The sequence below is a fragment of the Aptenodytes patagonicus genome, chromosome 11 (assembly GCF_965638725.1).
Source record: "Aptenodytes patagonicus chromosome 11, bAptPat1.pri.cur, whole genome shotgun sequence".
In the NCBI taxonomy this organism is placed as follows: Eukaryota; Metazoa; Chordata; class Aves; order Sphenisciformes; family Spheniscidae; genus Aptenodytes; species Aptenodytes patagonicus.
In genome coordinates, this window is record NC_134959.1 from 10,962,476 (window position 1) to 10,978,726 (window position 16,251).

The 16,251-nt window shown below is 44.9% G+C and overlaps 1 protein-coding gene across 2 annotated transcripts in view; it reads left to right on the forward strand.

Annotated features, from left to right (window-relative positions):
- WTIP (WT1 interacting protein) overlaps positions 1-16,251 on the forward strand; it is an 85,626-nt gene that overhangs the window by 53,214 nt on the left and 16,161 nt on the right. For both annotated transcript variants that reach the window (XM_076349127.1, XM_076349128.1), the window contains one exon: positions 8,239-8,306. In XM_076349127.1, coding sequence (XP_076205242.1) covers positions 8,239-8,306 — 68 coding nt within the window. The remainder of the gene's footprint in view (positions 1-8,238; positions 8,307-16,251) is intronic.

Sequence of the window (16,251 nt, forward strand, 5' to 3'; positions counted from 1 at the left end):
TGTTTATGGCCAAGTAAAAAGCTTGTACATTTGAGATTTGCATCGTAATAGCCTCGTAACTCAATATACAGCATCCTCAAAAATAGCAGTGCAAGGCTCTGTTTTGTCTTAGCCAGTGCAGGTCTTTTAGAGGTTTTTACAAAAGTTCTCTGAAAAACCGTCCTAAAGATTCAGCTGCTTATATGTTTGCTTTGGTGGCTTTTTTTCCCCCTGGAGTCTTGCTTTTTTTCCAAAAACTAAAATTACACGTGGTTTCTTTATGAGCTATCAGGCCAGTGCTCAAAATATTTTGATGCATCTCAAGCTAAGCTGTGCCTGCAGCTTGAAACCAGGAAAATGTGTGAGAGTGTGTGTGTAATTCACACACCGAGCATTTTTCCTGAAATAATGGAAGATCTTTACAGGCATTCTGGCCTGGTGGATGAGCCTGCAATTCCAAATGGTTTTTAAAGTGTGCCTTTCTCAATAGATCGTAACCATGAGGAGCTATTGTGTGAGTAAAGCACACATTTAGGATCCAATCCTGCATTCCTTAAAGTCAATGGGAGTCTGAGCGTGAAAGGAATGCAGGATTGGGTCCTGAAACAGGGGAGCAAAATTGTGTGCCAGATTGCTTTGAAAAGAAGAACACAGCACATCCCCAGTAGCCACTTTTTAGTGTTTCAGATTTCAAACGGCTGGAGTCTGTGAGAAGTGGCTTCTGCCAACATGCAGTATCTTCTATTCAAAGGAATTTGGCATTGATTTTTTTTTTCTTTCTATCTTAAAAACCTTGAAAGCCCTAGAAGTTCACCCCTCCTTTCACAAAGCCTGAGCAACTGAGCATTGTGAGGAGGGGACGGGGCAGTGGCAGTGGGGGATGGAAGTTTCTCCAAGCCCAGGGGCTGGGGCTGGAGCACAGTCCTCCTCGCAGCCCGTTCCTGCTACGAAGACCCTGCACTGTCCCAGCACCCACGACAGAGACTGTGGCTCAAACACAGGACCCCGTCATGAAGAGGCTGTGCTCACGTTGCTTGGTGGCTTTGTGCGAGTCCCCTGTAGGAGATGGAGGAGAAAAATTTAATTAACAGTTATTCAGGGGCTAAAGCAGCTTCGGTGCTCCCCATTCTCAAGTGGGTGGAGTGACAGAAACCCCTGTGCAGATAGGCAGTCATAAGCCAGAGGGAGGGATGGAGAACTGCGGGCCCAAACTCACATGTGAGTAAAGGAGAAATGTTAACAAATAAAAAAAAAAAGTATTGGAAGCTTTTGTTTTCTTTTGGCACATATTTAATTCCTGGGTAGGCAATCCTCCTCTACCAAGTGAAAGAAAACATCTCCTGGGTGAAATTCTGCATCAGTTTTATCTTGAGGTGACTGGGTAGAGGAGGGTGGTAGAGATAGGTTGTTATTACTTAATATTTTCAATTATTTATTCCATGTTTGTAAAACTTGGTATTTCTCTTCAAGTTTCAGCTCCTGGAATCATCTGGCGACTTAAAGTTTAGCTTCCACTTTTCAGAAATAGTAGTTGTCCAACCTGGGGGTTGGCAGAGAACAGATTGGATTCTGGATGTTTCATTCGCCCTTCAGCTTTTGAGTTATTTTGGTCCCAGGTTCTCAATCATTAAAATGTGTACTTAGAGAGCACACAGGTGCTCTTCAGAGGGTGGGTTGCACCTTGCATGGCAAGAAAAACTGCAGCATCTGTGCCAGAGTTTAGTTTAAGGCTGTGGATGGTGGTTCCCATCGTGGTGCCCTGTGCTGTCATGACGGTGTCCGCAGGCCATACGGGAGATCACTTGGGCACCAACCGCCCCTCCATGGGCTCGGTGATGGGCCCTGCCACAGCCCGTGGGTGGCACATGCGGTGTAAAAGTGCATTCAGGTGCTTGTCTGCATTTGGGAGCATGGGCAGCCTGTGGATGGCCATCGCAGACAGGCTCTGAATCAGAGCAGCCCCAGACCTATGCCAGGGGCTTTTGCAAAACAAAATTACAGGTTTGGCCTGGTAAAGTTTATGTTTCCGTAGAGCAGTGATGGAGGCTGTGGCCAGGTGCGCAGCAAGCATGCAGATACGTTTGCTCAGCCCAAGCCACCTTGTGTCTGGTTTCACTTGTACAGGGCTTTGGGGCAATACATGGGAATTTTCCTTCCCTATTATGGAAGCTGGGAAACATTTGAGCAAATGTTGTTGCATATTAATCTTGCATGTATGTTTACATGTCGCTTTAATCTGAATGCTTTGAGAGATTGTCACTTAAGGTGCTAACACTTAAGGTAAGGATACTGGTGTCACATCAGTCACTGCAGAGATGGCATCTGAAGCAGTTAACAAACAATTAGGTCCATGTTTAACATCGCTAACTAAAACAGATATGCACAGTTCTTTGGTCAGTCAGGCATGAAGAGCCCGGGGCTCCCATGCTCAGAAAGCTGTGCGAGTCGTGGACCAAAGCTTCCAGAGTGCACAGATTCTTGCCGAGTGTCCCATTCAGCCTTAGAACTGACAATTGTAAAATTAAGAAGTAAGGGGAAGAAATCCCAATGAGAGAAGCGATGTGATATGCTTTTTTCCTCCAGAAAGAGCTGTTAAAGAAGGATGCTGTGTATTTGGGTTGCTGCTGTGAGACAAGCCAGGAGCTCGTGGTGCCGCTTTCCCAGCAGGAGCAGCGCGTGGCTGTGCGGGGGCTCAAGCCCCTGATGCCGTGGCAGGGCAGCCACAGCCATCCTGCCCGGTCCTGCCACAGCCTGCACCTGGCTTGCTGCCTGGGCGGGGGTTCCTGAGGGGACTGTGCCCCCATGGGAGAAGCGGCAGCAGAGCCGAGGCCAGTGCTTGTGAGTGGTCAGACCTACCCAAACATGTCCCCAGCCAACAGGAATGGCAGGTACTTGAATAATACTCAGTGGCGATAGCTTGGGCTGTTCAGGCTTTTAATTAGCTCTGCTTTAACAAATTTCTTATCTTTAGCAGCGATACCTACAGCTGAACTCCTCGATTGCACTCCATATGGGGAGGTTTTAATTACATTTTCTGACTAAAATACAATCCCCTTGTTCCACACAGCCGTAATGTTAGAAATAACAAGGACATTATTAGTCATCTCGCACTTTGTTCCCTCTAATGCTGAAACTTTCCTGCATGAAGTTACAAGAAGAGGCACATATATCATGAGAATATCACGAGAGAGATCATGATGACGAGGAGGTACGCTGGTGTATTTTTTTCAGCATGCTGGTAGTCTCAGGGACGCGCCAGGCGTTATCTGGGAGGCGAGGCTGGGGCTGCAGCATTCCCATTATGTCAGAGGGGAGCTGTTTGTTTTTAAGTAGCGTCAGGCACTGAGACTGCAGGCTTCTCACATGAACTTGCTTACACTACAATGCTAGTAAATCATGATTATTACCCAACGGTTGCGTGTTTTTAATCATCAAAGTACTTAAAATATTATAATAATGCTTGGCACTTTTCAACTTCAAAGCATGCTGCAAACAGTAATTAGGTCTAATAACCATGCTGTGACAGTGAGACATTGCTATCTCTCGTCTTACAAAGGCAAGGGGGAGTGTTAGCCCCCGACGTGGTTGCATCATCCCATGTGAGACTGGAGATCTACCACTGAAGGCTGCAACTTGATAAACTCACCTCCCTATAGGCAAATACCCCACTGCCAGCAGCAGCAGGGAGGGCTTTGAAGATGCTTTCTGAGCTAGCGGGGAGGGGGCAGGACATTTTCAGTGCTCTTTCGGAGCACCTCCTCAAGACCATAAAACCCAGTCTGATTCACATTTTGTTCCATGAGGGCCTGGAGCAGCTTTTGAAACAGCATTGGAAAAAGTTTTACCCCATCTTGGCTTCCTGGCTGGTGTGTTTTCACCACCCAGCGAAGTGTTGTGGAAACTGGAGAGAGTAGTTGTGGACAGCCCGTGTCAACTATGGGTCATTTTTCCTTTTGCAAGCTGAATCTTTGAGTTGAGTCCTTTGCTAAAGCAACAGCTCTCCTGTTCCTTCCTTTCAGTTTGCAACACATAGGGGAGAAAAATTGTGCAGGAAGTAATTGCTAGACACGTTTAAATACCAGAGACTCATAAACTGGTTAAATCAGTGAAAACTGATGTTAAAAACCTAGAGCTGATTCTGATTTTATATACTTTTTAAAAGTTCCAAAAGCCTGCTTTCTTTTGGATGTTAGTCATGTTGGTTGCAAACACCAGTTGTGATCATTCCTTGGGACAGAGTAATTTCTAGCTTGCATTTTATTAGCTGCTAGATAATCTACATGAAACTTCGCGCTCTTTGCTGGAGCATTTGCAAGGTCTCTGCCTCTCACCTGAGGTGGTGGAACCCCCTTATCCTGGCGCTCGCTACCTTTCAAATGCGTGGATGTCAGTGAAGAAATGCAAAAGTTATTTGCAACAAGCATTTGTTGTCACTGTGAGCACATAAGCTCGTTTTCTACAGTAAAACAAGGCTCTAAAGAGCACTCGGGGAAAAAAGGGCTTCCCTATAAAAGCTAGTGTTATGTGCCTGCATGTGGGCTGGGCGGCTTCTGCCCTGTTCTGTGGTCCTCCCGCACGTTCCTGGCCGACCTGCTGCTCTTCTGGTCGGGTGTGAAACAGAGCCTCTTCCTCGCTACTGTTGAAAACTGGTCTGACAGGGCGGACGTGCCAAGGTGGGTATCAGCAGGAGGAGGAAAGAAGCACAGTGTTTGTGAAAGCCCGTACTTGTGAACTCTGCGCTAGGCTGCTCATTATAACTGCTCATTATTATTATAATGAGCTATCAGCAAGTTGCATCAAGTTTTGTCAGAAACTCTTGACTTTTTTGTTTCAATATTATGAAAGCAAATAGTAACCCGGGCTTGGCTATACTCAGTCATTCAAAGGAAAGCCAAGCAGCAGGTTCTGTGTACCAGTGGGCAGGACATTATTACCTTGTCTAGCTGGCCAGGCATTTGACTCAGCTGGCTAAAGCAACATGTTTTTTTTAAAACTTTTAATCCCTGCCTGATTGACAATAATAGGTTACGGCTACACAGAACAGGCTGGCGCTGTGCAGGCCGCCGAGTTACTTCAGGACCTTGAGAGATGAAACCACCTTGTCCAGTACATGGAGCTCAGGGCAGGTACCCTAAGCTCGAGGCATTGCACCCGCCCTGCTGCATGGCTGCCGTGGGGCTGGGAGGTACCAACGCTGCATCTCCTTGGGCTTTGTGTCTCCCTGGCTGCAACTGCCAGCGCTTTCCTCTTGATTGCAGTTTTCACGTGATGCCCAGACGCTCACAGAGTTTGGTGTTTGAGCGTGTTCAATGCCGTCATTTAGCAAACTCTTCTGGAGGGCAAATGGAACATATGTTTTTGCCTTTATTTCTAAAATGCAGTATGTAGAAGCTAATATAGTGCAGCCATGGCTATTTGTGTGATAACTTGCTGTTTCTTGTTTATGAGATAATTATTGTACAATCCCTGAACGAAATTCCTCTAAGGTAAAAGCCTGTCTATCTTATTAATTATTGCTAATAATAGTAATTATCATGTGAGCAAGCTGCTTGCCTGCTTTATGAGTTTAGGCAAGTCAGTTCCCTAATTAGGTGGCTTGGTTTTTTTTCAGCTGTAAAATGGGGGAAATGGTATTTTTCCTCAGTTTTGAAAGCTGTTGCTCTGCGAGTGCTATGTAAGAGATGTTTTTATCATGTCAGCTGTATGGAAGGGGAGGACAGCTGTCTGTGTTTGGCAGGCAGGGGGTCTTGCAGAGCGGGGTGTGAGCAGTGAGCAGGGGCCCACAAGTTGCGCAGTGGCTGAGATGGAGGCTCCACTTCTGCTGCCCTGCAGTGAGATGAGGTTGTTTCATGTCGCAGGGCAATCAGCTGCCAAATGCATCTGATAACATAAGCGTCTTTGAGAGCTAGTCCAAAACATCGGGTTTGCCTTGTTTGCTTTGGGTTGTAGGCTTCCCACTCCTTTCCAATCCGGGAAAGCTCTGACCCTGCTGGCTTCTGCCAGTGATGCTGTGCTAAGGAAACAACAGGAGCAGAATTTGGGGCGTTTCTATCAACCTGAGCACTGGAGGTTCTGTGCACTGGGATACAAGGCGTGATGTATCGGTCCTTGTGCACCTTCTGCAGTGCCTCGGGAGATGCTGATGCCTCCCTGAATTAGGGTGTTCCTTTCCTGAGGAGATTCTTCCAGCAACAGAGTTCAGGATTTGTCCCTAATTATCTCTGCTGCTTCTAACCATAATGGGTGTGTGGTGAGGGTGATGGCCAGCACTTCTCCACCTGAAACAAATGCCCCGGCTCTGCACCGACGGTGTGTGTGAGCAAGGTGGAAGTGCTGCATCAGCATGTCCAAGGCAAGTCCCTGCTCTGGGTGCAGCCACTTCATTTCCACCATCTAAAGACAAGTCGTGTATTATGGCTGGGTCTGGCAGAGCCAACATGTCCTTTAAAAAGCCATTCTGTCCTCCTTCCTTTTCTTCCCTCCCTTCCCATTTACCTTTCCTTTACCTTTCACTGGAGAGGTTTAAAAACAGCTTGGATAAGCAGGAGGGAAGATCTAGAGGTGGTTGTTCCTGCATCAGTCAGGAGAGGCCCCGTGACCCCGATTGCTGTCCTAGCCCTGTGCCTTGTTTCAGTGATGTGTAGGATGGACCAGTTTTACCTAAGAGTCTCAGAGGAAATGGGACAGTCTCGGTGCATTGCCCATGCAACCAGGCTCCTGGTCCCCACCAGAACTACCAGGCAGCTAGAAAGACAAACAAGAGCTGACTCCACCTACCAGCAGTATGGAGACGGCAGCCCGTGAGATCGACAGCCCAAGAATGTGCACACAAAAGAAGCATTTCCCTCGGCCACGACAGTAAAACCGCCAGACAACCACATGCAGCATGTGATTTCCCAAAAGCATCAGCCCAGATCCCAACTTCTTTGTGCCACACACTGTTTCCCAGGATCAGATCACAGTGGCAACGTGTAAAAGGCACTTTCAAGCACTGAAAACTAATCATATTTTCCTCAACATTGTTTATGGAAACCGTGGAGAGCACTCCTGCCCCTCTGTGCTTGGCCAGCTGGCTCAGCTCACTGGCCCTCAGAGTCAAACCCTCCACAAAGATCGGCAGTGTTTATGATGGAGCTACTACTCTGCCTCGGTAGGAGATGTCCAGGCTTATTCTGTGGAGTAAAAGCTTCGGCAGTGACCTGGAAGGGGTCGTCTGTTGACCTGTAAATACAGAGCCTCTTGCCCTCTTCCTTTCTCTGTGTCACTGCTAATGGCAGACAGTACACAGCCCGTAGTGGGCACTGTGTGCCATCAGCTTGCCAAGGCTGCAAATGGCTTGTGAGGGCACCCAAATGTTTGGGAGCTTTGGCCAGTGGGACCCTGGCATAGAGTGGAAATAAGGTGAGTCAGGATGAGTGCGGTTTCCCTTCTCCCTCTCTGGTTTTACATTGATAAAATGGCATTGCTTTCAATGGAGCAGCTCTGGTGTAAGACAGATCTGATCTGCTGTATCTAAAAACTGGTTGGGCTCGGTGGTTTCTGAATTCCTGGTTTTAATCCTTTTTGTTGGGACTCTCTGAAGTCTGTTGTGCATTTCTTAGCTGTAAAGGGAACCATCAGTTAACGATGATCACAGGCTTTGTCAATGGAGTTCCGCAAGCGCTAATGAAATGGCAAATGTTCAAACTTGAGAATGAAATCTCTTGTTTTCAGTGTGATTTTTCTGCCCTTCCCTCCATCACGTGTGCCTTGTACTGCTTTAGTACCGCAGGGAGCTGTGGGTGTAGCTGCTGTGGCATTGATTAATGTATTGATATTTTTAAAGGTGACAGGAATATCCATGTGCAGTATCCCTTGTTTGGTCCTTTGGAGACAAACACATCACTGATGTTGATTGCAGTGGATGTATGCCTGCTGTGATTTCACCTGCTAATAAAATTGTTTCAATTTACAAATGAGCCTTTCCCCCCTAGAATAATCATTTTTTGGTTTAGATTTCAAATTTTCCAGGAACTGGTATCAGCTGGGTTCCATAACCTGCACTTAGAAGTAACATTTAGTTGATAAGGAATTTGTTATGGTAGGATGGAGCTGAGAGCCTAACCCTCATCCGTGTGTCTGGCTCGACCCTCTGGGGAGGAGAGGGGCCACGACCTGGCCATGCAGAGAGGCGCAGCAGGGTGTGCTTTTCACTTTGCATCCTGAACGACTGGGTTTGGGGACGGAGTACAAAATTCTGACAGTACCATATTTTAACAGGGAGAAGACTACGAGGAAAAGCATTCTACAATGTCAATGGCAAGGTGTACTGTGAAGAAGACTTCCTAGTAAGTAAGATTTCAGGCATTTTTTTCCTGTTTTTAAACCAAATTGTTCTTTTATATTGGCTTGTTTGCTTTGAGAGACTGTTGAGTCATCTGGGGCCTCCTGCCAGTGCTGGAATTGGGAAGCATTTACCACTAACTCCATAAAGGCAGGATCAGGCCCTTGGTTTGAAGTGGTAGCTATGAAACCAAGTACATAACTGTCCATAAGCCATCACAAAGTGTAAATTATGAGAATAAACACTGGAGCTGCTCAAGCTTGGGACTTGAATTGCAGCCACAAAGCCTCGCCTGCCAAGCTAGAGCTCAAAGTCAAACATCTGGGGAATACCAATCATAACAAGAGGGGAGACGTTTTTGACTGGAGCACGTCATCGCTGTGTACAATGTTGCTTTGTTGCAGGCGCAGTTTTAATCACTGCTCTGCTCAGAGTGATGTGGAGCTGCATTGTGATTAGCTAAAAACTGTTAGCCATGGAGGAGCAACTAATTTTCTCTCCATGCACCCAGAGCTTTTATAAACGCTTTACTTTAATAGAGACTGAGTCATGAAAAGAAAAATGAAGCTTGTTGCTGAGCTGTGTTGTTCCAAAAATAAAATATTTGTGCAATTAAGGGTGAGGATTGTGCAGTACACAGAGAATGATTTGATAAGTGGCAGACCATTTATAATTAAGATTAAGAGGACGACACGGCTGGGAATTGAAATTAGAGAGGAATGATATATTTTAGCTTAGAGGATGATGAATTGGAGAATCAGTATGTTGAATTTATACCATCTTTATTTATTGAAATACCATTCATTTAGAAGCCTGGGTCTTCTAGAATGACTTTCCATTTCTAATGAATACATGGCCATGCTTTTTGCAAAAGAATTGTTCAAAGTATATCCTACAACAGAAATGTTACTGGCAGTTCAGAGTGCGCAAATGCATTTCTCATCAATGCAATCCATAAAAATCATGGAAATTGCTAGAATATAAGCCATATTTGCCTTCATGTGTTACACCTTTACTCAGCCTACCACAGCTGGAGCTTGTTGAAAAGAGCAAATTGTATTTTGTGCAGAAATTAAGTTTCTTGTTATAATTGAAATGTGTTACTGTTTTGCTTGCATTTTGGAGAGAGAGTTATTTTTTTCTCCCTTGGTTTTTTCAGCTTTTTCTTTCCCGTGTTTCTGCAGCAGCACAAGGAGAGGGAGAAAAGGGTGGAGTGTGAGATGGAGGGGCTCAAACCTTTGAGATTTTTATTTTGAACTGTGTTGGAATGTACTTTCCCCATGATCAAAACCTTTCATCCAGACTTAATGACATGACTGTTGTTATTAGCTTGTAATTTCAGCCTAAACATGAGAATTTTAAATCTAAAAGTCTCAATCTTTTGGAGAACGTTCAGTTTTCAAGGAGGGGGGGGGGGGAACATCTTTAGTTCTTAGACAGGTTCTGTAGTAGGCTTCTGAAGGGAGATACTTCTAGTGATTCTCCCAAGAAAACTCAGGTTAAGGACCTGATAGGAATAAACTTTCTGCAAGTTAGGGAACTGTTGGGACATTTACGGCACAGATTTAAAAGCTCAAACCTCCCACAGGTATGTCTTAGCGGATTCCCAGTAGCACAGAGGGATGGGAGAGAAGCAGACCAAGGGACTCACTGCTGCGTAAGTCAGCAAAAGAAATCAAATTCTGACGTTGTCCCTGCCTGTGTTAAGCCAGCTGCTTCTCAGAAAGTGATTTCATCTTCTCTCAGCTTCCCCTGAGCAAACATCATAGCAAGAATACTAGGAATTGTCTTGTTTCCCTAATAAAATAAAACAACTTTGCCTATTTTAGAGTTCTGTGGACAGAGAAAGCTCAAAGCTTTTATCATAGTCAGAGGAAAATGCTGCAAAGTAGCAGTTAAAAAGGAACTGATTTTAACTACTTCATATTCCCAGGTCTTGCTCCTAACCACTTGGAAACCCCAATCCTCTCTAAAAACAGGTGTTTTCAGTCCAAAGCAGATAGCCAAATGCTTTTTCTGTATAACTGAGAATTTCAGTCTCTACCGTAACTCCAAATCTTGGTGCAGCTTTATTTATGGATTCCCTGCTGACAGTATGGTAGTGGGATGTTAGGGAAGTTAAAGACTGGGGGGTGGGGTAAAAAAAAAAAAAATATTTGCTTGAGGGTGAATTAGGCTGATCTTGCACTCTGTCCTCTGACCACTACTGTGCAAGCTTTGCAGACCAAGAAGAGAGCGTCAGCAGAGCTATAGGAGCTGCTATGCATTATAATAGTCTGTGGAGTTGTCCCATAGCGCTGAATCCTCAGATCTTCCACAGAGACATGCCTCCTCCCTCTCTGCAAGCCTCTACCCTGTCCTATAGCAGCTGTGTGAGTATACGTTCCTACCTTCGACCATTCTTGCACTGAGAGACTTGCCTCTTAGGTCGTTGCAGCCTCTTTCTGGCCAGTAAATGCAGTGAGAAGCAGGGTGGATCATGTTCTGGTCTCATTCTTAGGTAAGAGCATAAGAAAAAGATTATTTTAATTTGGGGAGGTAAACGGAGGCAGTCTACCTACGTTATAATTGTATTCCTGCTAAGAAAATACTGTCTCCCATTGGTGTCCTTGCTCTTCCTTGGCTTTTGTTTGCCTGGGAACTGATCAGGAGAATTAGATGCTCCTATAGGTGTGGGAGCCTGGTCACAGCTCTGTGGAGTTTTGCAACCCTGCAGCTTGTGACCAGGTTATTTCAAGTACGACACAAACATAACAGGAATTAGAAAGCAGAGCAGCTTCAGAAAATTTGGGCAGGAGGTACTGTGCGGTCATGCTGGGGTCATTCGTGAAATCCATGCAATAACAACTGAATTGGAGGGGCCTGTGTGTACATGGTTAGGCTTGGAACAACAGAATGATCTTTCCATGGATTCCCAGGGACAGCTGTGAGGAGTCAATCTTTCATTGCTCACAGTCTGGCCAAAGCAGCAATGGTCTGAATGAGCCCCTCATTTGCCCTCCCAGCAAGAGGCATGCTGATGGGAAGCAGCTGATTTGCAAATGTAATGCAAATGGAGAGCAGGGGTGGTAGTGGGCTGAAGCCTCCCTGCTACCTGGAGGAGAGCCTGTCCCCTTCCCACCCTCAACAGGCAGCACAGGGCAGAGCTGAGGGCTGTAATTCTTGCAGAGCTCTGCCCATCCCCACTGCTACCTCTATGTATTCCATTAATTTGCTGCAGGTGCTTCTTCCCAGTCATCCCTGGCATCATACTGGGGGTGTCCTGCAGGCCAGTCCTGACAAGACGCAGGGACTGCAGTAAATAGCACATGAACAACAATGAGCAGAAAAGCTGAACTGGTTCTTGCTGTGAATGTAGGATATTTTATGGAAGAATGGATATTATTTATGGGTTTCTTCTTATTGTAACTGTTAGAAATGTTTAACATCCTATAGATGTCAGTATTTTAATTCTCCTGCAGTACTGCTGTTTTCTGTGTCAGAATGGCTCCTGCTGGAGCAGAGTCTCCAGAGCTGTAGTTGATGGCTCATATGCAATACCTGGTTCTTTAACTCCCAGTCACTCAAGACAGATCAGCTCTTTCTCTCTATTAAAGGTGATACATGGAATTCACTGCAACATTATGTATGGTCCTTGAAGCCAAGACCTTGAGAAAAGCCATTATCTGATCCTTATAAATGTTTGGCACCTGTTGTAAGAGCAGGGCTCGCCCTCCTTGGCTAAGCTGTCCCTTTCGAGGTTCAACCCAGTGCTGATGCCAGCCGCTCCAGGGTGTGTCTCTTCCACCCCAGAGGCAGTTGCACTTCAGCGGTGAAATGCTGTGTGGGTCACATTTTTTAAGAGAGCTCAGTTGTCACTTAAAACATAGCGAGTGCCAGAGAGCTTTGGCTACCAAGTTGTTTCAAAAAAATTGGTCTGTAAAAGTGTGACATGAAGAGCTGCTAGCGTCAAGCATTCAAAATCTGGTCCTTTCTTTGAGAAGTGTTTTTGATTTCTGGACGAAAGGTGTTAGAGAAATGTAGATGTTATCATTCATTATGAGCAATTTCCACTGCGCAGCCATAAAGCTATCCAAAGCACAGATACACCCATCAAAACCTTTGGCAATAGCCGCAAGGTACGTTCTTCTAGCAAATAGTTTTCCCACATGTTTGCTCTTACTGAGGGCACAGATTATCTTTCTCTGAATCAGGCAGCTTATTTTGCTCATTCTTTCCAGGGAAGAAGTGCTAGAAGTTTTTAGGCCCACTTGTGGAGTTGCAGATGGGGAAGGGATGCCACATGCCGCAAACATCCTTGTGAGAATGGTGCCGGCCTTCTGTGTGCAGGGCTGCGAATCGATGGGTGAGGGCTGGTAAACCCTTACCACCTGGAGGACATGGCATACCTCTTCTTTGTTTATTTTTGTCAGCCTCCTGCTTCCAGCCCTGATTAGCTGCAAATTCTCTCAGTGCTTAAACCCAAGCCATATTGGCTAAATGTAGTGAATGAATCAGATTAAAAAAAAAAAAAAATCCACAGATAATTCCACTTCTGCCTAAGCATGGCGTAGAGATTGCCTAATCTATGCAATTTCCAGTAGGAGCGCTTCAGTAGTGATATTGCATGTTACTGAGTGTAAGGAGTAAAAAGAACAAAACCAAAACCCCAAACTTTGCATTGCTTTGCTTTAGCTCCAAGGAAGAGCCAGTTACTCTTTTTCATGCCACCTTAAGGTAGCAAGTCCAGCAATATCCAAGTCTTGCCTCAGCCCTGTTAGGATAGTTATTTCATGAAAGGAAATAAAACAAATGACAGTTTAATCCTTCCCTGAAAGCTCTTAGGACACAGATGGCTAACTAGCCATAACAGGGACACTGTTCCTGGTGAAGTGAACAAAAAATAAATGCCTTACTGTATAATAAATAATCCCAGTCAGATGTTCTTGTTCCATTTTGTTGATAAATTGCTGCATAATCATGGGTGAAGGAAAAATAGCTCAATAATTTTAATTTGTCTTTCCTTTTCAGTGCTTAAATATCATGTAAAGAAATTTAAAAGAAATTACTGTTTTTCTTGGCAAAAAAGACTTTAAAAATGTCACCAAAGCAGCCTGAATCTTAGATCTATTATCTCTCTCTTTTTTTTTTTTCTTTTTTTTTTTTTTTCTTTTTGATAGGCTTTTCCTTTTTCTCTTGAGGTAATGAACATTATTGAGTGGGGGTCCAGTAGAGGTTAAGAAATGAGAGAATTTCCCTCCGGGGAGGAGATGAGAGGGAAAATGAACCTCGTGACAGATGTTAGTTACATTGCTTTAATGCACTACTGGAAGACACGCAGATGCTCTGGAAATAACCTATTACAGACACCACAAGCTGCAGTACATAGCATTAAGGTCATCCAAAACTTCCCCTTTTAAGATTTTTCTCTTTCACTGTCTTATAACTTTGCCAAATTTAATCATTTAGGCTGAACTTCTTCACACCAGGTTTTTGCCTGCAGCTAACTTTGCTGTCATTAGTTGTTGAAAGTTTCATCTAAAGCTGTTCATCCGTTTCAGTGAGTAAGACTGGAGGAAGATCTGTCACTTTGCCCATAAATCCTCAGAGAAGGGCTCTAAAAACTTCATTTTGCAGGTGCCAACCATAAAGAGAGACTTAGCACATTGCAAGCCTCCAGGAGGCCTTTGGGTGTCCCCTTTCTGTCCTTCCCAGCCCAGAGGGTGGCTAGCCCCTGTGATGGTTGCATTCTGGTGCCACTGTGGCTCCCTGCCCTGGCCTCGTACCTTCCTGCCAGGGAGAGGCAAGGGCTGAGGCTGTGGTAGAAGGAGGGCAAGCAGCCCACAGCCCCAACAGAGCTGTGCCTTGCAACCCTGCAGGGTGCCTCTCAAGTCTTCCTTCTCCTCTCCATCCAGTCTACTGGGGTTTCTGATCCTTCTCTTCCCCTACACCAGCGACTGATTCCTGCTCAGGACACTCTCCTCCTTGCTACAGCTGTAGCCTCTTTGCTCCACAGCTGGCCACTGCAATGTAAAAGTTGGCTATGGAGAACATACAGGGCCTCATCTTCTATCCATAACTGTAAAACCCTCAATGATTTTAAAAATGCGAAAGGATCAGGGTGTGTAAGACTGGTAGGGAGGTGACAAATGGAAATGATCAGCTTTTCATGGGGGGAAAGGGATGGCATATCAAGGGAGGGCTAGCTGGATGACGGCAGTTCATGAAAGCAGGGCTTGCACCTTCATCTCCTATAGCACCAAACACAAGATGACCCTTACCCTAATTTGGGCCCCTGGGCATGGCTGCAATGTAAATGTTAATACTAACGAGGCTATTCTTCTCAGTTTGTGCACATGCTGTTTCCCAAGCCTGGCGGTGTGGGAAATGGCCTGTCCCACTTGCTGGGGCCCTAGGAAGATAGTATTATTTAGTGTAATGGAAGCTGGTGTCAGCTGGAGTCAGAGGTTTGATTTTCCATCTCAGTGAGTATAAATGTTTGGAGAACCCCCTTGGGAGGTGAGCACTGTGTCTAGTGCATTAGTCAGAGAGCCCATTGCTGCTAAGCAAGACTCTCAGAAAAAACAGACTCAGTTGAAAAGGTAAATGATTAAAGTTGCAGCTTGCGTCTATTTTATACCTAATGGGTATCACAGAGCAAACAGCGTTCTAGATAACTGTGAGGATGTTGTATTTAGGAGACTTGCTATTAAAATGCATACTCCAGTCAGAGAACAGACAGTGTGTTTATTGATATGTTTAACAGAATGATGGAATTAGAGCTTGGAAAGGGATTTGCTGCAATATTCCTGATGTACAGAGTGTAAGGAAGTCTGTGAGCGTTTTCAAGGCGCTAGGTTGGGACAGGAGGTGCTTTCAAGTTCCAGAGACATCATGAATGTCGAGCGTTGCTGTGCTCCCAAATACTGCCACTGAAAACAAAGGCAAACAGATTATAGCGTGTTACTGTAATCGGTGCATGAGGGAGTGAAGTTCATGTTGTTACTTGTGCGTGTCTCGGTCCAGCCCCTCCCTGCCAAAAAAATTTGAATACTTTCCTTCCTTAGTTTTTCCTAAGTATGTAGTATGCCAGTGGTCCTGGTTTTATTTTATAAACAAATTTGACAGTAATGATGATTAATTGGGGTATTCTGAATTGAAGTATTGCATCAAACCTACAGATGGGCTTAAAATTCAAATTTCAAAATATTTAGGGATAGTCAAGTATTGATTGGCCTCTGCACTTTGGACTTTAATGTGAATGAGCATGAAGAGTGTGTAGAGCTGGCAGTTTGGGTTCACCTCTCATTGAAACACAATACTGTAGTGCTGTATCCTGTATCAAGAAGTTACAAGTCCATTGAAGCTGGTGGCAGAAATCCCATTGACTTCAGGAGGGTCTGGATTTTCTCCCAGGAATTCATCCCAGAGGACAAATTTTTAAAGCTAGGGCCTATATAAAAATGTTGGCACCAAGGCTGAGAAACTAAGGGTGAATGCTGCAAACACTGCATGGCATGGCAAACTGCAGGTCTCCTAATTGAAGAAAATTGGTGTTTTGAAATAGGAGACCAAGTGGAGTCCGGAAAAATCTCTCAAGTTTATAAAAGAGCAATACACAGGCAGTACCTAGACCCAGGTGATAATGTAGATACACATTGACATTTCATCACATTATGTTTGAGTAAGGTCTGTATTCACTAAAAGGATGCAGCATTTCCTGAACAGGGTTATGGATTGTTAAATGGGTCCCAGGAATCACTCTCTGGGCCATGACAAAATAGACAAGGAAAGACAAAGGTGGGTATTTTTCTGAGATGTATCACTATGGACTAGCTTTTGCAACTATCCTGTACTTTAGATTTGCTAGCGGAGTGTTTTGAAGAGTGTGTTACAAAGTCCAGTTGGTTTCATGCCAGATAGTCACTCCCCTATTTCCTCTTGAGATGGTGATCCAAAAAGTCAGATTA